The following is a 27,720-nucleotide window of genomic DNA, read 5'->3' as shown; positions in this document are numbered from 1 at the left end:
TCTCAGGTGATACGCTTGCCTCGGCCTCCCAAAGTGCTCGGATTACAGGTGTGAGCCACCATGTCTGGCCTGAACGTTCTTGAAGTCAACCCTTCTTCAGAGAACACAAGACACTATGGCAACCACCCCCTCTTCCTCAAAGATAACCCCTATCCAACCACCTCAGGAAGAGGCATGGAGTCAGCTTCCCCTGCAGGGACCGGTAGTCAGACAGGTGCTATCAGAGTGGAAATGAGAGACTGGGGACCCTCAGCCAGCCTGGTCTCCAGCAAGGCCCAGAGCAAGTGGCTTCCGGACCTCACTTCCCACACCACCTCCTCCCAAGACAGCCTGCTAAGGGCTGGTTTCCCCTGGCCATGGGGAAGAGAAGATACAGCCACAGGGACAAGGGGCTTCCAGGCTGAGACAATGTCTCTTTGGCCCCTGACCTCCAGCCTCTTCTTGTTCCTTTCCCTCAGAGGCAGCTTTATGGACTCGCGGCTGGCCTGCCATGACCATTCCCCTAGAAGCAGCTTCTCAGGAAGTGCTCACCCTCTGTGCCCAGATCCTGGGGCACCACTCCTGTACCTTTTTTTTTTTTTTTTTTTTTTTTTGAGACGGAGTTTCGCTCTTGTCACCCAGGCTGGAGTGCAATGGCACGATCTCGGCTCACCGCAACCTCCGCCTCCTGGGTTCAGGCAATTCTCCTGCCTCAGCCTCCTGAGTGGCTGGGACTACAGGCATGCGCCACCGTGCCCAGCTAATTTTTTTTGTATTTTTAGTAGAGACGGGGTTTCACTATGTTGACCAGGATGGTCTCGATCTCTTGACCTCGTGATCCACCCGCCTCGGCCTCCCAAAGTGCTGGGATTACAGGCGTGAGCCACCGCGCCCGGCCTCCTGTACCTTTTTTACTGGGTCTGAGTCTAGGACTAGCCCCGGATGCCACAAAGGGTGGCAGATGCTAGGGGTACTGTGAGCTGAGCTGGGGTCTGACTGCAGCTCCAGCGACCTCTCCTGCTAGCCAGTGACCACTTGGCCACCTCAATCCTGTCTCCTTATCTGCCAAAATGGGGCTAATTCTTATTTACTTCACTGGGCTGTTGAACAGTGAAACAAAATCACGCTTGTAAAATGGTCTGAGTAAACAAAATGCTTTGCAGAAGTTTGAGACCAACCATAACTGCCATTTTCAGAGCTGCCTGAGGACTTGCTGAGCATACAGGCATGTGATCTCACCGCTGCTGCTGGGTTTCCCTACAGGCCTGTGCCTCCTTTTGCAAGAAAATGACCCAGATGCTGCAGGCTGGCAGCTCCAGCTCAGGTTTCAGTGCAGGTTTATTTCAGTTTTATATTTTATTCCAGGCAAGTGCTTATTACATGGATAGTATTCATGTCTCAGTAACTGAAGTCTCGGAGCATGAACAGCCACTAGAATACAGTTCAATAGTAAAAATACAATATGTACAAAATTAGGGTTTTTGTTTTGTTTTTTTTTCCCACACAGCAGATGTATCCAAACACATAAAAATCTCTACAGTCTGGGGTCGCTACAGTTTATATTTCAGGGAACAGAGACACAGTGACCAAGTCCTCACTGTAAACAAGGGCCACCTCTTTGGGGGCTTGGGGGTGGGACCCTGGGATGGGGGGAGAAGCAGCTGTTTCTGGAGGGAGTGGGGTTATGGTGACCCCCCAGTTACCCTCCAGGCATTCCCTGCCTTCTTTGGCCCCCCACAAGGAACCAACCTCCCCCTCTCCCCGAGGTAAGGACTCCCAGCCAGTGAGCCACTCTGAACATCAAAAGGTAATACACGCATGAGAGGTAAGATGTGTGTGTGTGTGTGTGTGTGTGTGTGTGTGTCCCAGGCTGGAAGGGCTAGGGAGGGAGAGGCAGGCGGTCCCACAGGGTGAGGACAGATGTGGTCCTGACAGCTCTCAGAGGGAGGCGCCCAAGGAAGGGCCAGGTGGTGGCTGCCCACTTGGGCACACAGCATCACAGCATTCACAAACAACAACAAAAACAACAGCAACACCCATCGTCACCAATCTGGACATAGTCATTCGGCACTAGATTTGCAGGCCCCCACTACTGGGGGACAGGGACGGGGAGGGGCAGTGGGTGAATGATGAGGTATCTGTGCAGGCCCGGGGGCCACTGGCCTCAGGATGCAGGGAGAGGTGGGCAGGCTGAGGGAGGGGCTGCTCTGACTGCCCTTTGGGTCTGGCCTGCCACCACTGTCACAATGGGAACAGCAAAGCTGGCTCTCCCAGAGGTCTGGTGGAGGTGGCTGTGCTGGGGTGGGTACAGGGCTCAGCCTCTGAGGGTGGTGACCTGGTTTGTAGCTGTCCCTTTACCCACATCAGGAAGGAACAGAAAGGGAGTTCTTAGCTATCTAAGGATTCTTCATTTCAAGAGAAAATCTACTCAGGACCTTTGCTGACCACCTCCATACCTCCTGTTCCTGTACTCCAGGGAATCCTCAACTCTGTCCCCGTCTGGCCCCCTTGTCTGCCCAGGCCCCTGCCCCAGCCCATCAGTGGGAACTTCACACCCAGGGACACTGGCTTCCTCCCTCTACACTGAAAGGCCACTGGTGAGTGTGTGTCCAGGTGGGGAGCTGAGCATGTCTGACACAAGGCCACTTGTAATAAACATCCACATACAACAAGAGGCCAAAGCAGGCTGCCCAGGCAGAGGCAGGGAAAGCCACGCCCTAAGGTAGAGCCCCTGACTCCTCACTCCACACTCAGCCTTGTCCTTTTCCCAACCAAGGACCTTTTCTCAGAGAAAGGTGGTGTGGCTCAGCAGCCCCCAGGGAGAGCCTGCTCAAAAGTGCCCCTGGAAAAGTGGGGTGTTGAAGGAATGGGAGGATGGGCAGAGGGGTTGGGCAGAAGCAGCCCTCGCTCCGCTCTCTTTCTGGATAGGTCCCAGGGCATGGCTGGGCCCCTGGGTTTTTACCTTCCTGATGCCTCAACGATGTGGCTTCTAGGCACCTGGGAACAAGACCAGATGCTGGTCCATGTCTCCTGAGCTGTAGGAGGCCCCCCGTCCCTTGGAGGAGTGCCCAGCACTCAGCAAAGGTCAGAGGATCAGGGTCCAAACGCAGGACAGTGCCCCTCTCTGCTGCCTTCTGGAAGTCAAGAGCCAAGCTCTCCTCCTATCCAGACTCAGGCTGCAGGGGACGGGGAAGGGGACAGGACAGCCGAGTCCTTCCTCCACTGCAGCCTGCCCTGCTGGGGTCCAGAGCCCAGTGGCAGGGGTTGGGTTGGGGGCACAGGAAGCTTGGCAGTGGCTGGGTTTGGTTTATTGTTGGTAGAGAATCATTTTAAGTCGTTTCTACGGTAACAAATCACAGTGACTGCAACTGGGTCAGAGAGCCCCAGGCTGGGGCGCCTGCCTGTCCAGTGGGACTCCAGGCCAGCCACTTCCTATGATCTGTCACCTGTTCTCAGAGTAGGGCCCCTCACCACCCCAGTCCACAGCTTTCTGGGCCAAGTGGCTTCAGTTCTGCTTCCCCCATTTCCCCTCCAAAAGCCTGGGAAGAGAATGCTGAAGATCCAAAGGAGAGACAGGGCCTGGGCCACCTCACCAGACAGCAATAGCAGCAGCAGCACAGGAAGGCAGGGCAGGGCAGGGAGAAGTCAGGGAGCATGACATCCACATCAAACTGGTTTCCGAGGACAGGGAGGGGAAGCAGGAGGGCGAGGGAGCTGGCACCGGGCTGGGCAGGCAACACATTCCACCAGAATGTCTCAAGTTTTCTCTCTCAGAGTCATTTTACTAAGTCCTAGTGCAGCGGGGTAGCCCCCTGCCCTGTGCCCAATGCCCTGGTGGCCCTTCCCTCCTTTGGCTCAGAGTCTTTGCACCCCCTTCCCCTAGGAGGCCTGGGGGTGGATGTGGCGGGGAGGGCCTGGGCCTGGCTGGAATGTGTGGAGCTGGTGGGTGGGAGAGTAGGGGACAGGTCCCCCTCCCTGTCCCCACTGGGGGCCTCTGAGTGGCCTCATCCTCAAGCCAGCTTGAGCGTGCTGACTGGGAAGGAGGGCATGGTAACCATGGTCACGGGGTTGAGCACGGTCTGGCCTACCAGCTGGGGGTGGTGCACCACCTGTGCCCCCACGGCCGGCTTTGTCATGACAGTAGCCGGGGACCCCAGGCCAGCTGTGCCATTCACTTGCTGGTGCGAGAGGGTGTGGGCGATGTGGCTCACGGCCACAGGCTGGCTCACTGCCACGGGCTGTGGGTACAAGGGCAGCTGGGAGCCCAGGTGGGCCACATGGTTGAGGGTGGCAGGGTGCACTGTGATGTGGCCAATGGGGGGTGTGGCAGGTGCCAGCTGCACAGCAGGGCTGGGGGCTGAGGGGGCGATGTGGGCGACGTGCTTGCCACCCGGCCCCTGTAGAACGTGGTTCACAGTCTGGATGACTGAAGCGTGGGTGGTGGCTGTATGAGCGATGACCGTGGAGCCGCCCCCAGCCGTTGCCACAAGATGGGCTGGAGCTGGTACCAGTGTCTGGGCAGGGGCCGCTGGTTGGGGAGGAGGGGCTGGCAGAGGGGTCTTCTGCTGTGTCTGTGGCTGCTGCACGGGGAGGTGGGCAGGAGACAGGGCCACAGAGTGGGGGTGAGGGTGTGGGTGTGGAGGCAGAGGCGCAGGGGTGGTGCTGGGGGGTGGCATGGTGGGCTTCAGCAGCTCCGGCTGGGGATGATGGCTCAGCTTAGGTGGGCCCAGGCCTGCCCGGTCCTCCTCCATATCCTCGTCTATGTTGTCCTCACCCTCTGTGGGGGAACACGGGGCAGGAGCAGGTCAGAAGGGCTGGGGAAACAAGTGGCTGGAGGTGTAGATGCTGGTGGGAGCGTGGGGATGTGACAGGGCTGGGGCAGGGGCCATCTTTTCTAGTAGGCAAGAGCCTGGCCAGGGAGGCTGGAATTTGAGGTGTGACACCTGAGGGCTGTGGGGCCAGCGCAGGGGCCGGGGCTCACCAGAGGCGGTGGAGGTGGAGGCCTGGTCATCCTCGGGCTGACCCGTCTGCCGCAGCACGCGGTCGATCTCCAGCACGTCCATCCACTGGCTCAGCTCGTGCTTGAGCTCAGCCAGCCGCTGCTGAGTGGCAATCTTCTCCCGCGCCAACCGCTCCATCTCATGCTCATATTCCTTCTCCTTCCTCTTCAGGGACTGGGGCACACAGTAAGGGACAGCAGGACACCCTGAGCAGCAACCTTGGGGCCTGCAGTCCCCTAAAACCTCTCCCTATCAGCTGGCCCACAGAGACAAGTTTGTGGCAACAAGGGGGCCCAGCTTGACGGAGCTGCTGGAGACCATGCCTATCTTGGTCCATGCCCCTGCCAGTGAGGCCCAGCGTCCCAAGGAGTGTGGGCTCTTGAGACAGGCCCCACATGAAGCAAGCACAGCCAAGCAGGCGGAGCCTTCCCCGTCCTCCACACCAACTTGTCCTCAGGGGCTTCTCCCCCTCTCACCCATCCCTCCTTCAGCAGCCTGTCCACTTTCCACACTTCTGCTGAGATTGTCCTCCACAGAACCAAGGACCCTGCACTTCTACCTCCATGTTCACTTGTCTCCCTGGTAACTTCAATACCCTTAGAAAATGACCCACGAGGTGGTGACACAACCCCGCCCCGTCACATCACCAGGACTTGCCTCCCTCCTGGCTGCTGTCCGCACCTGCTCAGGACCTCCTAGGCTACTCTCCACCTGCCTGTGCTGCCTGTCGACAAGGCTCCACTTACATGCTGCTCCCCGCCACCCTGCCACTGCCCTCCAGACTCCCTGGGTGGAACAACCCCCAGGCCTAGGAATGAGCCCCCCTCCTCTACACCTGTATTTGGGCTAAACTGATCAATGAGAAATGGCTCTTGTGTCCCATGACCCAGCTCCCTTCCACACCCAAAGTCTTTCCGGTGCTTCCGACCTGACGCTTCATCAACTCCACTCTTTTAAGTCTCACACACCTCCCTGCTGGCAGCTTTTTGCCCAGGCACGTCATGACCGCTTGTCCACCAGCCAACCCTGACACGTGTGTCCCTGCTGCCTCCTGAGTCCCTTTCTTACCTGCTCTTGAGTGCCTAGCTTCCCAGGCTTACAGGTGCAGGGCCTTGGGCTCTTCACACACACCCCTCACCAGCCAGCCTTGGTTTTCCTCTCTGAACCCCATGTGCCCTCATCACACACAGATCCTCCTCCCCTCACCCCTAGATCTTATCTGCCAGTAACCCAAGACCACATCTGAGCCCTCCTACCCCACTGTCCTTCCCTATCCCACATCCTCCCGCCTCCCAGCCCTTCCTGGCACCTGCACCATTTTTTCCAGGCTGGTTCAGATTTGGGGTGGATTTTAGTTTAATTCTCCTCCCTACTGTCCCCTAATGTTTTTACTGATTTTTTCTTTTTTTTTTGAGATGGGGTCTCGCTGTCACTAGGCTGGAGTGCAGTGGCGCAATCTCGGCTCACTGCAACCTCTGCCTCCCAGGTTCAAGCGATTCTCCCGCCTCAGCCTCCCAGTAGCTGGGATTACAAGCACCCATCACCATGCCCAACTAATTTTTGTATTTTTAGTAGAGACAGTGTTGGTCAGGCTTGGTCTCAAACTCCTGACCTCAGGTGATCTGCCTGCCTCGGTGTCCCAAAGTGCTGGGATGACAGGCGTGAGGCACGTCGCCTGGCCTACTGGTGTTTTATCTTTAATTCTCCTTCAGCCCCCACCCCTGGTTCTCGTCTTTCTTGGTCAACACCTTTTCTTGCTTCTGTCCCTTTCTCTCCCCATCTCTCTCACTTCCCTCCAACATGGGGCGGGGCAGTGGTGTGGAGGAGCCTCAGGCCTGAGATTCCATCTGCTCTCCTTCCTGGAGCCCAAAGTCAGGCAAGAGAAGGGGGTGGCATCTCCAGCCTCCCAGCACTGAGGAAGAATGGGGCTCTTCTCACTCCATCCCTCCCTTTCTCCTCTGCCCCCAGAACTGGGCCATTTCTGGGTGGGGCAGTGGGTCCTAGATCAGCTCACACTGAAAATGTAAGAACTGCAAATAAAATTTCTATGAAGTTTTGTGTCTCAAAAAAAAAAGATGGAGTGAGATAAGAAGAGCCCCATCTGACTGTACAGGAAATGGGAAGCTGTCAGGGTAAGACTTCATCAGGACTGGCTCACACAAAGTATCTCATGTATAGATGTTTTGTCTTTCCACCTCAACACACTGTCCCTGTCCGAGCTGTGAATGAAGGTGAGGTGGGTGCATAGTCAGTTTACATCCCAGAGTCCGTGGTGGCCAGGAAGAGTTATGCAGTGTGCTGGCTCGGCCTCAGGTGAAGGATCTGGAAGGATTCCTTCTCACTTCTGTCTTATCTCTCCCTGAATCACAGGGAGAACCACAGGAGACCCATTTTCTCCTGCTTTCATTCCCTAGGACAGGATCCCCAGCCCCCAGGTACTGGTCTGTGGCTAGTCAGGATCAGGCCCGCACAGGAGGTGAGCGGGGGGTAGAGCAGGACCACCTGAGCACAGCCTCCTGTCAGATCAGCGGGATATTTGATTCTCACACAAGCACAAACCGGAATCTGAACTGTGCATACCAAGATTCTAGGTTTTGTGTGCTCCTTAGGAGAATTTGACTAATGCCTGATGATGTGAGGTGAAACAGTTTCATCCCAAAACTTCCTCCACTTCCCCCCATGGAAAAATGATTTTCCTCCCTGCTGCCAAAAAGGTTGGGGATCACTGCACTAGGAAAGGAGTCGTTTTGCTGTTTTGTAGCAGTTTTTCCCGACTGAGCCTGGCTAAGTCTCCAACCCCACCCACCAGTGAGGCCAGCTTCCCACACCCCCTCCTGCATGCATTTCTGCCCTAACCAGGAAGAGATGTCTCTACTCACCAGTGCCTGCAACACATAACCCAGACAGACCATGTCTGTCCTGGCCTAAAATCTGGCAGCCTGACACTTCCAATGCCAGACCCAGGCCACACAGCTTGCTCTGTCATTCTGGCTTTCACTGTTTCTCCCATTTTCTGCTAAAAAGACAGTAGGAAACTCCCTTGCCCCTACACACACACCTGTGTGGCTTTTCTTTTTTTGGAGACAGAGTTCCCCTCTGTTGCCCAGGCTGGAGAGCAGTGGCACAATCCCCGCCCACTGCCACCTCCACCTCCCAGGTTCAAGTGATTCTCCAGCCTCAGCCTCCTGAGTAGCTGGGATTACAGGGACGCAACACCATCCCCAACTATTTTTGTATTTTTAGTAGAGGCAGGGTTTTGCCATGTTGGCCAGGCTAGTGTTGAACGAACTCCTGACCTCAGGTTATCCACCTGCCTCAGCCTCCCAAAGCGTTGGGATTACAGGCGTGAGTCACCACACCCAGACTGTTCGGCTTTTCACTGGCTCTACTCGAGTGGCAAGGGCTGGATGTGACACCCGATAAGGCCATGTCAACGAAGGCCACAGGTGAGTCAGGCCTCACTTGAACCCTGCTGCTAGGGACTGGAAGCAGCAGTCCTGAATTCTACTCAGCTGTGGGTAGGATACATATCTGGACCAGGGAGTGACGTGGGTCAAAAGCTTCTGCTCCTCACCTAGGCCCTGCAGTTTCCCCAGGGTCTAACGTTAATCCACACTGCTTCCTTCTAAACCCATTTCCTTTCTGTGACTACCTGGATGCCCGGTTTGGTCCCTATCTATTCTTCTATCTGTCCCCTTTACTGTGGCTGTCTTCAAATCTCTGACTGCCTCCAAGCCGCTTAATGTGGATTCTGGCTGGAGACCACTGCCCTCCTCCCGCAGCTTTCTGCTCTCAGCATGTAACCAAATCCCGGTCTCCGCAGCCCCGCCGGTCTCTCCAGGACCAACTCTCGACTCCAGTGCGCGCTGCTGCCCGTCTCCGCATGGCAACCTTCCTGACCATGTTTTTGTTTGTTCTTAGAGACGGAGGTCTCACTCCTCGGCCCAGGCCGTCCTCACACTCCCTGGGCTCAAATGCCCTTACTGCCCTGGCCTCCCGAGCTGGGACTCAGGTGCGAGCCACAGGGCCAGACTTTTATTTCTGAAAACGCATCCTGTTCCCTCCTGCTGGAGAAACTGGGGTGGCCCCTGGGCTCCCGGCCTGCACGTGGCCTCGTCTCACCCAGACCTATCCTGCAGGTCTCGGCTCAAAGGTCCTTTCCTCAGGAATGACGTTCCTCCCTCCCCAGAACAGATCCCGCCGCCCGGTCCCTATTAGGCCCAGACGGCAGTTTTCCAGAGTGACTCGTTCACCATCTGCCGCAAGACAGAGCCTGGGAGGGCGGAGACCCCGGCTTTTTTACTTGCTCGCCACCATTTCCCCATAAGCAGAGACTTCTCTAAAAGCTCCTCGATGAATACATGAATAAATGGTCTGTGGACAGGCCCCTGAGTTTTCCACTTCTGTGACTAGCACAAGAAAGTGTCCCTTCTGGACACCCTGGGCCCACCCCGGCTCCTACTTCACGGGGCCTGGAACCTCAAGAACTTCCTTCTGCGGCTGCCACTGAGTCTCCTTCCGATTCATGTTCAAACCCACACGTTACGCAGGAACCCTCTTCTAGAGGTATCTGCCAAGAGGAACTCACCCTGCCATCCTTCCTATTTCTCAAAAAATAAATGAATGTCGGGAGTGCTGCGAAGCATCTGCACCGACACCCTCAGCCCCGAGACTAAACTACAACCTAGCCCTCGTTCTGCAAATCCCTCCAAGAAATAAGCCACCGGCCAGTCGCGGCTTCCGGGCCCCTCTCCCGCTAGGTTCCGCGACGCCCCGCCCCGAAGCACGCGCGCACCCACGCGGCCGCGGCTTCCCTACGTCACCCCGCCCCCGCGCCTCGGAAGCACCGCCCCCCACCCGCGAGCCCCGCCTCGCTCCTCCCGGCTATCCAGAAACGGCCGGGAAGGCGGGCGGAAGGGCGCGTTCGCGGGAGACCGCCTCCGCCCCTCCCTCAGCAAGTCGGGCTCCGGTTACCTCAGGGCTGTGACCCTGCGTTAGAGGCCGGGGGAGGGGCGGCGCCCCGCGGCTGGCTCCTCAGGCGCTGGACCCTCCTCAGCACCCCTCCACTGGGCCCATGACGCCGCGTCTACCCCGGAGATTCCTCAGCGGGTGCCCCGTCCCCGCCCCACGCAGGCTGGGAGCCCCGCGTCGCTCCGTCCCCAACTGCTCCGAGGCCGCCCGCCCATCCCCTACAGCCTCCGGCCCAGCGCACGGAAGCCCCACCGGTTTCCAGGGAAACCAAAGCTCAGGCAGCCATGGCAACTGCCTGACGTGGCGGCGCCCCCGGCCCCAGCGCTGCAGAGGGAGCAACGCCCAAAGGGAGGACCCCGAAAAAGGGACCCTCCTCCTGTTAGCGCAGGAGGAAGGAAAGCGTGACGTGTTTCAGCTCGGCAGCCCCGGGGCTGTTTGCCGCCCAGTCAGACCGCAGTTTTCCTCGCCCCAGGCGTAACCCCACACTCGGGCCGTGGCGCCTCCACGCGCGCCCCGAAAGGGCCTTCCTCCTTCGGGGTAAACGGGGCTCGCCCCACGCCGTAGCGTGGACGGGGACCACACCCAACCCTTCCCGTAAATAGCGACAGACAGGCGGAATCCGGGCTCCCCTCGCGCTTCCCACCCGCGGCTGCACCAACACGCGGGAGGCGGGAGCAGACACCGGGACTCGCCCCAGCCATCAAGGCGCGCGCCTCCAGGCCCCGGGGACGCGCCGGCGACGGCGGGGGAGGGGAGCCGCGCCTTCCTCTGCGCACGCGCGCCCTTCTGGGCAGGGAGCCCCGCTGACGTCAGCCGGGCCATGTGCTCGGCGCCCGCGTGGAGGCGGGAGGGAGGCGGGGGGAGCCGCTGGGGCGGAAGGTGGGGCGGGGCGCGGCCGGGGAGGGGCGGCGGAGGGCGGGGAAGCGGGCGCCGCGTCGGCCTCCGGGCCCCTTACCTGGATGTACCGCAGCGCCGTCCGCAGAACGCTCAAATTCGACGTCTTCTTGTCATCCACGTTGGGGATGTTACGCTTCAAGGTCTCAAAGCACTCCTTGAGATGGGCCCTCCTGGGGAGAGGGGCGAGCAAAGCCGGTCGGCGGGGACGCGGGCGAGACAGGGCTGGGGAGACGGGGCCGCGGGCGGGCGAGGCCCGGGCCACACACGCACGCGCAAACACACCTGTTCTTCTCCAATTTGTTGTGGACTTCTCTGGTTCCGATCCTGAAACCCAAACAGATAGGAGGCTCAGGAAGGAGGTCTGGACTAGACGGGCTTCCTCACCCACACTGCCACCCCCCAGATTCTCACGGGCTGTCCCCAACATTGTCTTAGAATGGGAGATGTTCGCCATGTGCCATGTTGTGCCCACCTCCAGGAGGGCACATCTGTGCTCATAATCACAACCCCTGTCACCCTCCGTCCCATCAGAAGGGAGACATGAGGGCTCCTGGGACTCAGAAGCAGCCAGTGTACCCCAGCCCTAACCCAAGAGGCTCATACTCTGTCCAGAGGCCTGTGAATGCCTAAGCCTTAGCCCTGGAGGGCATTAGAGAAAACAGAAGCCTGGGAAAGGGGCAATGGGGCATTCCTTCCCGGGACAGAGATGGGCACAGTGAGAACATGTTCAAAAACAGGGGACACCTCTAGGCTGGGGAGGCAGGACACACCTCTGAAGCCCTAGCCAGAGGGCCATCTTCTCTTGCACACACAGCCCAGTGGGTGGCCAGCTCTCCTCTCCATCCCACCAGCTGGACTCTGCTACACCCCACTCACCCCCCGGGCCTCTTCTTCTGTTCGCTGGATTTGACTTCTTCAGCTGGTGCCAATTTCAGGGTCCCAAGTGTGGGTGGGGGTGGCTGTGGGGGTGCCAGCTGGGGCTGGACTCCAGGGTGTGGTGCTATGGTCAGGATAGGCGTGGGGAGGGGCTGCAAAGGCTTGGGGCTGCCAGTGGGTGGAATGGTGGTCTTCGAGTCCGGCAGTAGGGGAGCAGGAGTGGGCACCTGTGGCCTGCTGGGCAGGGGGGCAGGCTCCTTAATGCTGAGTCCAGGGGTGCTGACCAAGGCTGGCTGACGAGGCACCAGGGGCAGAGGCTGGGCTGTGGGGGGTAGGGGTGGGGGTGGGGGCAGCGGCTGAGGGGAGTTGGTCACCACAGGTATAGGAATGACAGTCACTGGGGCAGGGGTGGCAAGTGCCGGCGGGGGTGCCGGTGGGGGTGCTGGCGGGGACAGAGGCAGGGGTGGTGCCTCAATTCGGGGTTCCTCCACAGGAAGGGCATGTGCCAGCCGGGCCAGGCTGTTGGCCTTCTTCTGTTCCTGCTCCCGCTCTCGCTCCAATCGACGCCGCTCCTGCTCCTCTATGCACAGAGAACACAATGTGGGGGTGGTCTTAGCGGGGCCACAGCCTGCCCTGTTCTCCAGCCCTAACTTGGCCTCTGACCCCAGCCCAGCCAGGACTCAGTGACACCCCTGCTCTGCCACAGATGCCACAAATAGCTGACCAGTTCAGCCAAGCACGGGGAAAGTGCCAGGAGCACAGCAGCAAACAAACCAAGCAGACCTGGTCCCTGCCGCCAGGGAGCAGGAAGACAGGAATTGGGGCGGACAGTCCAGGCTGCGGCAGGACAGACGGAAGGGTGGAAGCACAGCTGTCAGAGGGTGCTGGGCCTGCCAGTCTGCACAGTGGGAGCAGCGAGGGTCAGGAGCTACATGGCCGAGGTGGGTGAGACGGGCAGTGGCCTAGCCACCCAAGACTTCACACCGGAGAAGGGGCTGTGCTGAGAGCCCAGCTCCCGTGGAAGGCCTTAAACAATGTTTATCAGGAGTCTTCTAGAGGCAAGTAGTGCATGCATGGCACAGATGAAGTAAATGAAGCTGATTTGCTGCGGGTCCCAGCAAGCCTCCTGACACCTGAGGGCCACTTGCCATGCTCACTAGGAAGTGCCTTGCACTCACAGTCCCTGGATCCTCACAAGAGCCCCATGTCACATCACAGGCAGGAGAGGGACGTCACCCTCATTTCACAGAAGCAGAAATAGCCCAGGACTCCTGAGTCCCAGGCTAGATCCTAATGGCTCTGTTTTCCTCAGGAGTCATTCAACAAATACACTTTGTCCCTCTCTGACCCTTGTGGTAAACTCATTTCTCCCAAATTGCCCCCATCCCACCACCAGCAGCACCAGCATGCCCTGTCCTCCAGGCCTAACATATCCTCTGACATCCTCAGTGACACCCCACTCAGCCTGAGACACCACAAATACCCAACCAGTCCAGCTGGGCAGTGGGGAAAGTGTACCTGCCTGGTTCTGGGTGAGAGAGGGCAGGGTGAGAAGGAGGTACAGCAGCAAGTTTTTCTCCCAAACGAGAAGGGGCAGAGGCAGGTAGAAAGGAATGCTGGGGTCCGGTGCCGTGGCTAACGCCTGTAATCCCAACACTTTGGGAGGCTGAGACAGGTGGATCAGGAGTTCAGGAGTTCAAGACCACCCTGGCGAACATAGTGACACCCCTTCTCTACTAAAAATACAAAAATTAGCTGGGCACGGTGGTGTGCACCTGTAATCCCAGCTACTTGGGAGGCTGAGGAAGGAGAATAACTTGAACCCAGGAGGCAGAGATTGCAGTGAGCCAAGATCATGCCATTGCACTCCAGCCCGGGCAACAAGAGCAAGACTCTATCTCAAAAAAAAGAGAAAAGAATGCTGGGCTCTTCAGTAGAGGTGCAGCAGGGCAATGGACCCAACTATCCATTACTCCTCCCACCTTACTGCTCAGTATCTCTGCTGAAAGTCCAGCAGGAAGGTGAGGTCCACTCAGGAGCTGGCTTCCAAACAGGGAAGGGGAGGCCCCTCCATCTCCAGCCTGCCCCATCCTCCCATAGGCCCCATCATTCTGGTTCCCTGGCTACCAGGCCGGCCCAGACCCTTGGAGTCTGCAACCCCCAGGCTAGGGAGCCTTGGGACAAGCAGCCCACTCCTCTGGCCCCAGATGCCCCACTCTGCTGACAGCCTGGGGTGGTGGCCACACCCAAACACCAGGGCAAGGGGTGGCTGCAGTGGGGGAAGGAAGGGGAATGGGAGTCTGCTAAGGCCCCCTGGGGAGGAGGGCACCCACCTCCCACACACTTACTGGCTCAGAAGCCCCAGAAAACCCAAGGCCTTAGGCCCCGTTGACCAATCAACAACTGGAGTGTGAGCCAGGCTTGTTCCCAGCCCCACCCTCCTGCAGAGGGAAGACTCCGAGGAGGAAGTGGAGGGGGAAGTGTCCCAGGAGGGGAAGGCTCACTGGTTTCCCAGGACTGGGCCAGCCAGCGGGCCTCCGCCAGCTTTCCCCAGCCCTTCAGGAAGGGGCGATACCAGGCTGGTGCAGGCCTGCTCCAATGCAGGGAGGCCCTGCTCTCCAGGCTTAGGTTACAGTCCAGGAGAAAACCAGCCCTGCGCTGCCACTTCCCACAGGTGGTTTCCCACAGGCGTGCTGGCCAAGCAGCCTGCCGAGTTCCAGTGACAGGGCCCTTCTCAGGAGCAGCCTCAGTTGTCCCCCGTTTCCCCCAACCCCAAGACAAGGCTCTGGATTCCAGGGCCCAACAGCCCACACCTCCATGCCTTTGGCTGAGACAGACCTAAATTCTCATTGGCCTTGGGACAAGTGCTCCATTCTCCCTAGGCAGAGGGACAGTCAGGGCATGGCATTCCCTGAGTCACAAGGACAGGTGGGACCCTAAGTGCAGGCCAACCCCATTCCCCATATTTTAAATCAACCCCAGAGCTCACCTGGGAGATAGCAACCTCTTTCTCACCTGCCTTCTCTCACCCAGAGCCAAGCAGGCACACCTCACAGGTGCCAGGAAGGACCCAGTGACACCCGGAGCAGCATGAAAAAGCTCCATGGGTGGTGAGGAAGAGGAGCTGCCCGGCCAGATCCAGCCCACCAGAGCTTCCTGCCCCTTCACCCCCAGCAGCGACCCTCCCTTTGCACTGGAGAACCACCAAACTGGTGGTGTCAGGTCCTCTCTGAGGAGCGGCCCGTGCTTCGGCTTTTTAAAAGAATCTTCTGCGCATCCCCCAGACCGGGTGCACTCCCTTTCACATGCTTCCCTGGGCTCCACCCAGAGGCTGCCCCCAAGAATGTTGCATGACCCCTCTGCAGTGACCCAGGGGCCATGGCTTCAGCCCACAGTCAAGAGCAAGGGCAGTGTTCTCCCTTCAACCTTCCCAAGCGACTGTGGCCCAGGTGCTCCAAAGGCACAGGGCTAGGGTGCAGGAGTCCACACGGGTGGCCCCCAGCAGGCACCGGAATTCTCCTATCTCCATGCTACACAGGGGACCTGGTGCATAAGGCAGGCCCAGGGTAACCCTTGGAGACTTGGTCAAGAGCCTCTGGACACCCCAGCCAGCTCCCTCCAATCAAGGCAGAAGAGAGTTGCATTGAGCCACCTCCATGAATTCTGGAAATGACCAGGCCAGGCCCTCCGGCTGAGCACCAGGATAGCTCTGCCCTTTCCTCTCTTCTCTCACAGGTACACATGCTGGCAGGTTCATCAGGTTCATCACCTGGCTGGTCTAGGTCAGAAAGCTATGCTTGAGGTCCCTCTCCAGAGCTGGCCCTAGGTCCCAGGAAAGCGCTCTGGTTGGCAGGTTCACCTGCCATTCCCTTCCCTCCCTTCCCTCCCTTTCCTCCCACCCCAGCTCAGAGGACAGAACCTCCAGAGGGAGAAGAAAATGAATTCTGGAGGTGAAACTGTTGGGAAGGGTTCTGGCCACCTGTACATGTGTTTCTGAGTAGATCTAGCTTTCTAGCACCCACTCATCTCCTGAGACCCCTGACCCACTACCAAGAAGCCACGACTGGGCAGCTGAACTCAGCCTGACCTGATGCCCATCACCTGGGGGAGGTGCAGGGCTCTGTCACGTCTTAGGAGAGAAGCTTTCCAGGTTCTTCTTCTGTGTCTCCTCCCACCTTACTGTTCAGCACTGGGCTTGCTTGGGAAAGGGTGGGAAGGGAAGGGCAAAGAGAGTTTCTCTGGAGGCCACAGCAGGGTCAATCCTGTTGGCCCCAGAACAGTGCCTGGCACACAGTGGGTACTCTTTAACTGCAGCGTGTTGATGGCAGCAGCAGGTGACAGTCTCTCCAAACCCTGTGCACGGTCTTCCCCTGACCCCTGTGCCCATGCTAGGACATTCCTGGTCTCCGCCACGCTCCAATGTCAAGACTCTGCTCTGGACCACCAAGGCAACAGGCGGGGAATGCAGGCGACATCCCTGCCCATCAGTTCTGCAAAACCCAGGCATCTGGGTCTCACGTATCTCGAGTGACTCTTGACCTTGGGAGGCTGGTCGCCCCGACTAGGCTGGCGGCCCCGCAGCTCCCCCACCCCCACCCCCCGGCTGCCGCTCCGCCCCCCCCCCCCCCCCCCGGCCACCCCCCGCCCTCCGCGGCGGCGGCACACAGCGGCGCGCGCGCACACAACACACTACTACCTCCTGCATGACTCATCATTGAAGCAACAATAGGCAGAGAGAAAAGAAAAAAGGACGAAGCACTCTCTCCACCACAGCCGACCCTGCCGGGGGCTTCTGAGGGCAGAGGGCACAGGAGTCCCCGGGTCCTGCACACACACCGTTTCGGGGCCAAGGCCCCGGCAGAAGCCTGGAAAAGGGAGGTGTTTTCCCACAGCCCGTCTTTCTGCAGCACCCTGAAGCCAGGGACCACCAACGGGGCGCGTGAAGACAGGAGGCATTAGTCTCTTCCCTTTGGAGGGAGCGCCGAAATTTGCCCCTTCTCAACCTGACTCATTCCAGCGTGGCCCCGGGTGATGCAAGGGGGGCCTAGTTGCAACGTTATGGGGGTCAGTGAAAAATGAGAGCTCTAAATGTCTCGTCGCCCTGAGATTCTGAGGGTTTCCCTTCCCTCGGGATGAAGCACAGGTTAGGAGAGAGAGCCGACAGGTGAGCTCGACTCCTCCCTCGCAGGGCAAAGCCTCTCCCTGGGAGGTGCCCAGAGGCCCGGGCCCGGGCCCAACCCGGCGCAAGGCCTATCGCAGCCCCGCCCAGGCCCCGCCCCCGGCCAGGCGCAAGGCACTGAGGAGGGGCTGGGCCTCTCAGTCCCCAGCAGGAGTGTCCCCGGTGCACGTGGTCGGGGGCGGAGCCCGTCCACGTCACCACCCGGTGTAACCAACAGGCTAGGAACGCAGGCACACGCAACATTCCAGGCGAGAGCGGGTTTGGAACGCGCAGACACGCCACATTCCACACTGGCTAAAGCGGGGTGCAGCGAGGGGGGCCGGGAGCTGCACCCCCCAACCACCCACGGGCCATTTCGCAAACGCCCAATTAGCCCGGCTTTCACGCAAACCCCGGACGCGCGGCCCAGCCCAGCTCTGGGAGGCGGGGTCAGGCGGGGCTGGCCAGGATCATAAGACACGCGATGTCATTTCATTCTGCAAAGGCCGCCTCCGCCCCAAGCGGCGCGTAGATCTGCGGGGAGCGCCCCCCGCACCCTCCCCATGGGGCCAGGGAAGCTGAAGAGCTACTCGGCGTAGAGTAGTCCCCACCCCCACTCCGTTACACACACGCCCACTCGTGTGCTATACACACGCCCGTGTACACGTCCGTTCATCTGCTCTTCCCGAGGCTCACATCACACATCCCCCGTGCACACACGCACGCACACGCGAGCCTGCCACCCCCACGCAACACCATTCCTCACCCCACCCCCCGGCTCACACATCCTCAGCGCCTCCGAGGGCTCCGCTGGCCCACGCAAAATCAGACCCGGCGGAAGGGGCACGGGGGTGCCAGGCAGCCGGGGTGGCGCCCGCAGGAGCCGGGTCCCTCGCTGCATGTTAATGAATTCATTAATTAATTTTAGTGCCCACATCACCCTTCCCCAGGCGGCGGCTCTCGCGGGGAGCCGAGCGCTGCCAGGCTCCGCAGGCCGCCCGGGAGGGGTCCCTGTCCGCGGTTCCGCCTGGGTTCGGGGACCGGGGTCACTCGCTTCCCCTTCCCCGGTGCCCCAGGGGCCCAGCCCGGCCGCTCACCACGTGCTCTCTGTTGTTGCTGCGCTTGCCATTCCAGGAAGCGGGCCGCCTCCAGTAGCGTCTCTATGCTCATCGCGCCGAGAGCCGCCGGGGGCGCGCCGGGGCCGAGGCTGCGGCCGGCAAGCCGGGCACAGGTCAGGCTGGCGGGCAGGCAGGAGGGAGAGATCACCTCCGGGGGGCGACAGGGCTGGGCGGCGCAGCGCACTCCGCAGGGAAGAACGGGGGAGCACGGGGAGAAAAATCAATGTCTCTCAAAAGATTTGCAAAATATAAATTTGCAAATTTTAAAAAATGGAATGCAAAAAAAAAAAAGGCGGCACTGCCTTCCTTCTTCCCCTCCCTCTCTACCTCCCGTCCAATGCCTCCCGCCCCGCGGCCCCCGGGAGTCCCGCCGACAAGAAAGGGCTTTGCAACAAGATGGCGAGGAGGCACCGACACACACAACAAGGGAAGGAGCCGCGCTGCCCCCGGCCGCCGCCCCCGCTACTACACCGGGGCCGCAGCCAAAGCCCGGACCGGAGCCCCCGCCCGCAGGGCCGCGGCGCCTCGCAAAGGGAGGGGTGGGTCCTGCCCGGCTGGCTCCGCCCACCGGAGCCGGCGCGCGCACACGTGGCCCGGGCGAGGAGGGAGAGGTCCGAGGGGGGTGTGCGCGCCGCCGTTTCGCTTTCCCGTTGGCCCCGCCCCGGCTGCGAGCCACAAGTTAGGCTGGGGAGGCGCGTTTGGGTCATTCACGACGAAATCTGTCCTGCTAGAGGGAGGGAAGGGTGGACAATTCAAGACTTAACAGAGCTCCAATCAGGATATTCCGGGTCAGGGAAGTCTTGGGAATGGCAGAGACGGACCTGACCCTGGATCTCCACGCTCCACCCACTCGCGACCTAAATCCCGCAATCGCCGGGGTGTCGCAATTCCCCCAGGATCCGCCCCTGGGCGGAGCTGCCGGCAGCTGGATACTGTCAGAGAACCAGCGGAGGGAGCGGAGCAATGGTCCGGATCCGCGTTTTGTCTTCGTTCCTCCCCCCGCAGTGCGTTAGCATCCTATTAGGCGACGTCACCGGGCCGCGGGCCAATGGGCGGGCAGGACAACACGGCATGGAGCAGCTCCACATGGACACCCCGCGCCGCCAGCCTTCGGTTTAAAGGGCCAGTGTCTGCTGGTCACATTCGCGGGTGAGGATGGGGCCACTGAGCGAACCCAGGGTGGGACGCCGTAAGGGGAATCCCGCAGTCGTGTCCCGGCCTTCCCATTCCTTTTCGCCACCCTCCATTTTAAAGATAAAACCAAGCCTTTATCTTTCCTTCCCCCTAAACTCCAGGCTCTGTCCACGCGTATTCGATGTGGGTGGAGACACGGACTGTGCTACCCCAGGGGCCACCCTTTGCTCTGGGACCGGCGGGCGGGGCCCGAATCGGGAACAACAACGTGGAGGGCGGAAGCCCGGCCCTCCCCGCGCCAGGCGACCGGCGGTGGGCGGGGCGCGGGGGCAGGTTCCGCTGCGTCCGGCTGGAACCGCGCTCTCCGGGGGCGGGACCCCGTCGCCCTCCGCCGCTTCTTCCCGGCGGGAGTGTTTAGGGGCGCCCGGGTGCAATCGGAACGTCAGCTCTTTGAGGCAGGCTGGCCCTAAATCCTCTCACTTCACAGATAAGGAAACTGAGGCCGAGACGGGCAGGGACTCGTCTAAGATCGTTCCGATTGCCACCTGCTCCTCTCCCCTCCGTGGGGGAAGCACGTCCTGACCCCAGGGACGACTCTGAAGCCAGTTCTGGGAGGAGAGCCCCCAACTAGAAAAATGCCAGGGAGGAATGGCAACCCTGACCACTTAACACACTGATTGGGGCAACAAAAATCTTCACCTGAGACCCAGCCCTGCTGTTCTGCTTCCTCGGTGGAAGCCAAACGAACCCACTGGTACAGCGGCAGCAATAGACACAGGGCGGCTGAAAGCTGATTTGGAGCGTCCCGGAGCACGTCGATTGTGCTGTGCCAGTGCGGGGGGAGTACCCGCCTGTTCTGGCCCCAGGCTCCTTTCTCTGCTAACCGATCCAAGAAGAGGGGGACAGTCAGTAGCAGAGGGTTCGGGACTCCACAGCCCCGGCTTCCCCGTGACATAGAGCCAGAAAGCAAAGCTTCATGAGGCTGAGAGGCATGCCAGTCCATTCCATCACATGGCACCCTCGGAGCGTTTCTATTTTGAGGACTGGTTGGAAGAAAGCTAGAAACATAGAAAGCGGGTCTTTGATGGCATCGTAATGCATCCTAGGGGGGAAAAATCTGCGGATACTGGCAATCAAGGACTTCGTGAACTAGAGGAAGGGGGCTGTTTGCAAGCACTAGTCTACAGGGGCCTCTGATCTTTTCACATTTACTGCCCCCATATCTAGAGCTGAGCATGAGGAGGTCACGACACACACATGTCCAGGTAGGTACCACTGACTTTGCTTATGATGAAGCTGGAGCAAGGCGGATTGGAAGGGAACAGCTCAGTTCTTCTCCCTGAGATGTGTGCCCCTTTCCTGGAAGGGCTGGGTCTGTGATGGCTAAGGTGTCTGCCACTTAGCGGTGGGGCTGGGCCTGGCCCGTTCTGCACAACTAGAGAAAATGGGAAATTCAAAGGCAATGTAACAAATAGGCAGCAGTGGTTACGGGGACTCTAAACAGTATTGAGGCCATCTCTGACTTGTGATGGCTCGACTTTTCAGGTTTACAATGGTTGCAAAAGCGATAATCTAGAGGGCTCTCAATTTGGGGTGGGGTTTTGGTGGCAGGTGGAGGAGTGTCTCTACATAATAGTGACCCAAGATAATGCTGTTGGCCCAGTTCTTATTTTGTGTGGGGTTAGCACCATGGCAGGTCGTGCTCCGGCCAGCCCTCCCTACCGTTCTCAAGTGGCCATGCACTCATACAGCCCTGGAGTTTCTGCTGATGGCTGAGGTCCAATTTTGTTTATTCTTCTTTGTCACTGGCCAGCTCTAAACCAGTAAGGAGGCACCTCTCTGAAATGCAGTGCTCAGAAGACACTGTTTGCTTCAGGGGTGAGGAAGCAGATGACAGTAGAGTGAGCAGAGATTTGAATGCCAGCGTCTCCACTGCCCCAATACCCCATCTGCTCCAGAGCTTAGTGATGTTTGCTATTTAAAACAAACAGCCTTACTAGCTTCACATGATCATCTGTTTATTTGGGTCATGTGGGGACAGCAGCCAGGGGATGTTAGGCAAAAACAAGGGTTTAGAAGCGAGGCTGTGGCTGGACGCGGTGGCTAGCGCCTGTAATCTCAGCACTTTGGGAGGTCAAGACGGGTGGATCACTTGAGGTCGGGAGTTCAAGACAAGCCTGGCCAACGTGATGAAAACGCATCTCTACTAAAAAAATACATATATACAAAAAATTAGTTGGGTGTGGTGGCAGGCGCCTGTAATCCCAGCTGGGGGTTTAAGGCAGGAGAATTGCTTGAACACAGGATGCAGAGGTTGTAGTGAGCCAAGATCGCACCACTGCACTCCAGCCTGGGCAACAGAGACTCTGTCTCCAAAGGGGGGAGGAAAAAAGGAGGCTGTTTCTGGACCTATTGTTGCCTACGGGAGCCTGAAAATGGCCAAAAAAAAACCTCATCAAGCAAGTTTTCCCCACGTGGGGAATGGACAGTGGGGGTGGGAGATACCTATGAAGGGGGATGGGAGGGGAATGAATAGGAGGGCTGTTGAACATTTTAGCCCCAGCTTCTTGGGGGTGGAGCCAGGATAGAGGCTGGCAACTGTACTCACTGCAGAGAAAGAGAAACAAGTCTTTTTGGTTTCAGGAGAAAGGTTAGCCGGTTTGCGGAATTATCCAAAGGCCAGCAATCTCCAAAAGGTGTTCCTTAAGTTTCTTTTTCTTTTTTTTTTTTTGAGACAGAGTCTCACTTTGTCACCCAGGCTGGAGTGCTCTGATGTGATCTCAGCTCACTGTAACCTCTGCCTCCGGGTTCAAGCAATTCTCCTGCCTCAACCTCTGGAGTAGCTGGGATTACAGGTGCCTGCCACCACACCCGGCTAATTTTTGTATTTTTAGTAGAGACAGGGTTTTACCATGTTGGCCAGGCTGGTCTCAAACTCCTGACCTCAGGTGATCCACCAGCCTTGGCCTCCCAAAGTGCTGGGATTACAGGCTAAGCCTCCACGCCCAGCTGTTCCTGAAGTTTCTTCATGGCTTCTAGGTGCTTCACCTTTGAGCAGGAGAAAACCTGGGCTACCCAGCATTGTGATTTTTTCATGAGATTTCTGTTTTCAGTTTTCCTCCTCAAGTCTCGTGCACCCCACTGCCCAGTTCAAATTCCATTATGTCCTCCAGTTTTTTAATCTTTCATTCTTTTTCACCAGTCACAATAAGAAGCACCAATTCAAGCTGGGTGTGGTGGCTCATGCATCTAATCCCTTCACTTTGGGAGGACGAGGCGGGCAGATCACCTTAGGTGGGGAGTTCAAGACCAGCCTGACCAATATGGAGAAACCCCATCTGTACTAAAAATAAAGTTAACTGGGCGTGGTGTCATGCACCTGTAATCCCAGCTACTAGGGAGGCTGAGGCAGGAGAATTGCTTGAACCTGGGAGGTGGAGGTTGCAGTCAGCCAAGATCATGCCACTGCCCTCCAGCCTGGGCGATAAGAGTAAGCCTCCGTCTAAAAAAAAAAAAAAAAAAAAGCAGCACCAGTTCTCCAAGTTTTTAATATGCTGAGCCAGAGACATCCCCTTGGTGAAACTGTCTTCCTTTCCAACCCCTAACTCTCACCCAACAAGCCATGAACTCCAAGAGCTATGAAAACCAGTTCCCTGACCCTATAGCCATCATGAGATGAGGGAAAGGTGTGAAGCCAAAAGCACAGATGTTCACACTAGATCCCAGAAGGTGCCCCAGCCCTTCAAGCCCTGGCGGCTCATCTTTTGCAAGCAGCTGAGGAGCTTTTCACATACCATCATTAAAACAAGGCCCAAGGGAAAGAGCCGGCTGCGGGATGAAGAGGAAGAAACAGAAGACCAGAACATTCAAGACACACCAGGGAAGACCCATTTCATAAAGATTTCTTGTGTGCCTGACATGGTATGTGGTGGGACCGCCAGTAAGGCTGAGTTGGGTGATTGCAGATCGGAACTCCACTCCACAGTGAGACCTGCAGAACGTTAGTTCTGCTGTCCCTGCCATGCGGGACACAGCAGCAGAGACAGGACTACACCAGGATCCAGAAGGCGCCGCCACGCTCATTTTAGATGTAGTCGGCCTTCTGTGTCTGTGGGTTCTGCCCCCATGGAGGCAACTAACCGTGGGATTATAGGCATGAGCCACCACGCCTGGCCTATAATCATCTTTTCCTGTGTAGAGATAAAAAGAAATTCAGGCGGTGGCTCACACCTATATTCCCAGCACTTTGGGAGGCCAAGGCGGGTGGATCACAAGGTCAAGAGATCGAGACCATCCTGGTCAACATGGTGAAACCCTATCTCTACTAAAAAAAAAATACAAAAATTAGCTGGGTATGGTGGTGCGCGCCTGTAGTCCCAGCTACTCGGGAGGCTGAGGCAGGAGAATTGCTTGAACCCAGGAGGCAGAGGTTTCGGTGAGCCGAGATCACACCATTGCACTCCAGCCTGGGTAACAAGAGCGAAACTCCGTCTTTAAAAAAAAAAAAAAAATTCAGTGGATTTAAGGCTGGGCCAGTCAGCTGAGCCTGAGTCCCGAAAGGCCCAGTTTGAACAATGAGGAGGACTTGGAATTACTCTGACAGAGGTGGACCCATCCAATCATCAGTGAAATGGGGTCCCCACAGCCAGAAGTTTCCACAGGACTCTTTACCTCCTTTCCCCACCCCGAGTGAGCTGTCAGAGGACCTCTCCTGAACTCACAGAACAGGTCCAATCAAGTTCCACCTTCCATTCATATGCTTTCCAGAAGCTGGGTGCGGTGGCTCATGCCTTAAGCCCCAGCCACTTGGGAGGCTGAGACAGGAGAATTGCTTGAGCTCAGGATTTCAAGGCCAGTCTGGGCAACATAGCAAGATAGTCTCTGAAAAAAAAAAAAAAAATTGAGACCTCATATAATGTCATAGCTGGAGGAGTTGGTATCACCTGGTCTGACCTCCCAAGAGGTGTATCCAAGGTCGCAAAGCTGCCAAGTGTCAGCTGTGCTGAGCAGTGGTGGTCCTCTGGCTGACTGGGCCAGAGGGAAGTGTTATCAGTGTGGGGCCTTGAGTTCCTGAAAGCCTCAGAGAAGTGAGTGAAGGTGGAGAGAGAGCTCCTCCCCTCCTAGTTAAAGACAGGAATAATCATTAACCTTGCTTAGTGGCACCCACAAAACAAGCTCAGCAGATGAGCAGGAAGACACGGAAACAGAGTCAGACCTGGGACCCAAGAGCTCACAGGACCCCGTTGGGCCTCAGCCCTCTGAGGTATGGAGGCTGCCAGCCAGACCCGGGAAGGTCGCCACTACTTAGGGGGGCTTTTGTCTGGCACAAAAGGTGATGGGGAAAGGGGCAGATTTTTATCTAGGCAGCCAACGAGGGTGTGGACACTGAGTAGTAAGGAAAGAAATGCCGTCAGAAGCAAAGAGGGAGGAGCTGTGTCCTCTGAGCTCTTCTGAGAAACCAGAGTCCAGCCAAGCTCAGCAGCTAGAGCGGGAGCTGTGGGTGAAAGGGTCGGAAACTTGGGGAGGAGGTGGCTGAGCCAGCAGAAAGGCACAGGAGATAGATCAGGGCTCCAGGGATTCCTTAAAGGAAAAAGGAGGTGGCTTTATGACAGTAAACGAATTCAGGTCGAGGGAGTGGGGCCGGGCAAAAGGGATGAGTAAAGAGGGGTGGAGTCTTGCCATGTGAGTCAAGAGTCCACTGGATCATGCAGGGGTGGGGACATCCGTGATAGAGAAGGCACCTCCCAGGACAGAGGGGTTGCAGTGCAATCAGTGCCCTGTGGAAGGGACTAAGGTCTATGTCCCAGCAGCCCCAGTTCATACCCAAACGCAAGGCTGTAGAATCAAGTCTTGAAAGCCCAAGAGATCGGTCGCCTGTGCCGGGAATGAGGTGCTCTCAGGAATCGAGGACGAGAGCAGAGGCCCATCACTGGCTGGACAGCTCAGAGCAGACGCGGCAGATCCCGGGCGCAGCTCTAGGTGCATGAAATCTCTGAATGAGGCCCAGGGCCCACTGGGAGAGCACACAACCCTGCTGCCCCGCTTGCTCTAGCCCCTGTCCCATCAGGGACACCTCAGTGGGGAGTACTAGAGCTTCCCACCATCTATCTGATAAGCGACTGACTGAAATAATGCCGAACCATTTGCTAAAGACAGGTCCTGAAACTTCACACCATAGACCAATGCAAATTCAAATGCCACATGTAAACAATAAAACCAAAACAGCCAAATAAAATAGAGGAAAAGTTTTCAGCTCTAGGGTGGTGAAAGGAGTTTCTACACATAAAGGCAAAGAAAACAGAAAGGCACAGTGTGATAGATTTGATTACCTCTAAAAGCTCGTAACTAAACAAAATCATCATTAAATAAAAGAAAAAGGGGCTGGGTGTGGCGGCTCACGCCTGTAATCCTAGCACTTTGGGCAGCCGAGGTGGGTGGATCACCTGAGGTCAGGAGTTGGAGACCAGCCTGGGCAACATGGCGAAACCCCGTCTCTACTAAAAATACAAAACACTAGATGGGTGTGGTGGTGCAAGACTGTAGTCTCAGCTACTTGGGAGGCAAATGCAGAATTGCTTAAACCCGGGAGGCAGAGGTTGCTCTGAGCCAAGATTGTGCCACTGCACTCCAGTCTGGGATGGGGCCGGGGTGGGGGGCAGTGAGGGGTGTGAGGGGAAAGAGCAAGACTCCACTTCAAAAAAAAAAAAAAAAGGCAAATGACAACATGAAGGAACAGACTGAGTGGCTCACGCCTATAATCCCAGAACTTTGGGAGGCCAAGTTGGGTGGATCACCTGAGGTCAGGAGTTCAAGACTGGCCTGGCCAACATGACAAAACAACGTCTCTACTAAAAATACAAAAAATTAGCTAAGCAAGGTGATGGGGAACTGTAATCCCAGCTACTCGGGAGGCTGAGGCAGGAGAATTGCTTGTACCTGGGAGGCAGGGGTTGCAGTGAGCCAAGATCACGCCATTGCACTCCAGCCTGGGCAACAGAGCAAGACTCTGTCTCAAAAAATAAAATTAAATTAAAAAAAATTAAAAACCCAACAAATGAAGGGATATTTTAGCAAGATGTGCCCTTGCAATTCAATAAGAAAAAAGCACTTTTGGCTGGGCGTGGTGGCTCACCCCTGTAATCCAAGCACTTTGGAGCCCAAGGCGGGCGGATCACCTGAGGTCGGGAGTTCAAGACCAGCTTGACCAACATGGTGAGACGCCGTCTTTGAAAAAAAAAAGAAGAAGAAGAAGAAGGCCGGGCGCGGTGGCTCAAGCCTGTAGTCCCAGCACTTTGGGAGGCCGAGGCGGGTGGATCACGAGGTCAAGAGATGAGACCATCCTGGTCAACATGGTGAAACCCCGTCTCTACTAAATAAATACAAAAAATTAGCTGGGCACGGTGGTGCGTACCTGTAATCCCAGCTACTCAGGAGGCTGAGGCAGGAGAATTGCTTGAACCCAGGGAGGCGGAGGTTGCGGTGAGCCGAGATCGCGCCATTGCACTCCAGCCTGGGTGACGAACAAAACTCCGTCTCGAAAAAAGAAAAAGAAAAAAGCACTTGGATAGAAAAATGAATGGAACATAAAATTAATGAAACAATAAATGTATGAACTCTAACATATAAATATATGAAAGCTGAACCTTTCCAATACCTTAATAAAATGCAAACGATGAAATAATTTCTTGCCTATCAATTAATAAAGAATACATATATGTATATTTTTTTGAGAAGAAGTCTCACTCTTGTCCCTCCCCAGGCTGGAGTGCAGTGGCACAATCTTAACTCACTGCAACCTCCGCCTCCCGGGTTCAAGCGATTCTCCTGCCTCAGCCTCCCAAGTAGCTGGGATTACAGGCATGTGACACCAGGCTTGGATAATTTTTGTATTTTTAGTAGGGAAGGGATTTCACCAGGTTGACCAGGCTGGTGGCGATCTCCTGGTGATCTCAGGTGATCTGCCTGTTGACCTCAGGTGATCTGCCTGCCTCGACCTCCCAAAGTGCTAGGATTACACATGTGAGCCACTGTGACCTTCAGGGATTTTTCAAAATTAGCTTGCTTCTGTTATTGAAAGGTATGGTAAAAACAGGGACTCATGGGCTCACATGATCCTCCTGCCTCAGGTCACAAGCAGCTGTGCTATGAGTGCATGCCACCATGCTCGGCTAAGTTTTTGTATTTTTGTAGAGTTGGGGTCTCACTACATTGCCCAGGCTGGTCTGGAATTCCTGGCTCAAGCAATTTGCCTGCCTCAGCCTCCCAAAGTGCTGGGATTACAGGGGTGAGCTACTGTGTCCAGCCATAAAGATTTTCATACAAAGATATTCAACAAAGCACTATTTACAATAATGAAAATGAAGCCAATCATGAAAGTGAAAGCCAGAAAATCAACTTTCCAACTGGAAACCACTGGCTTCTGGAGCAATGCTCACGATACTGATGGCATGTGAAAACAAGAGTTGCTGCTATATTAGCAGGGTTGGCTCTGGGCAGTGTGGTTGCCACTCATTTTTATTTTTACAAGTTTTCTGAAGCATGTCAACTTTATAATGAAAAATTATGTATTACTAAATGAAATAGATTA

The 27,720-nt window shown here is 56.9% G+C and overlaps 2 protein-coding genes across 6 annotated transcripts in view; both read right to left on the bottom strand.

Annotated features, from left to right (window-relative positions):
- Positions 1 to 1,299: 1,299 nt before the first annotated feature.
- On the bottom strand, positions 1,300 to 18,397 carry MNT (MAX network transcriptional repressor). Its single transcript, XM_002747803.5, has 6 exons — positions 17,979 to 18,397; positions 11,724 to 12,303; positions 11,130 to 11,171; positions 10,906 to 11,017; positions 4,961 to 5,153; positions 1,300 to 4,756 (listed from the first exon to the last, which is right to left on the bottom strand). The coding sequence occupies exons 1-6, from the start codon at positions 18,049 to 18,051 to the stop codon at positions 3,990 to 3,992; spliced, it is 1,767 nt and encodes a 588-aa protein (XP_002747849.1). The 5' UTR covers positions 18,052 to 18,397; the 3' UTR covers positions 1,300 to 3,989.
- Positions 18,398 to 21,132: 2,735 nt separating this feature from the next.
- Positions 21,133 to 27,720, bottom strand: part of METTL16 (methyltransferase 16, RNA N6-adenosine) — a 99,034-nt gene continuing 92,446 nt past the window's right edge. For 3 of the 5 annotated variants that reach the window (XR_008481437.2, XR_013535420.1, XR_013535421.1), the window contains one exon: positions 21,133 to 21,339. The gene's annotated coding sequence lies outside the window, so the exon portion shown is untranslated. The remainder of the gene's footprint in view (positions 21,340 to 27,720) is intronic. The other 2 variants (XR_013535419.1, XR_013535422.1) reach the window with 1 other exon arrangement.

Source organism: Callithrix jacchus, chromosome 5, assembly GCF_049354715.1.
Source record: "Callithrix jacchus isolate 240 chromosome 5, calJac240_pri, whole genome shotgun sequence".
In the NCBI taxonomy this organism is placed as follows: domain Eukaryota; kingdom Metazoa; phylum Chordata; class Mammalia; order Primates; family Cebidae; genus Callithrix; species Callithrix jacchus.
This window is presented reverse-complemented; position numbering and strand designations above follow the sequence as displayed.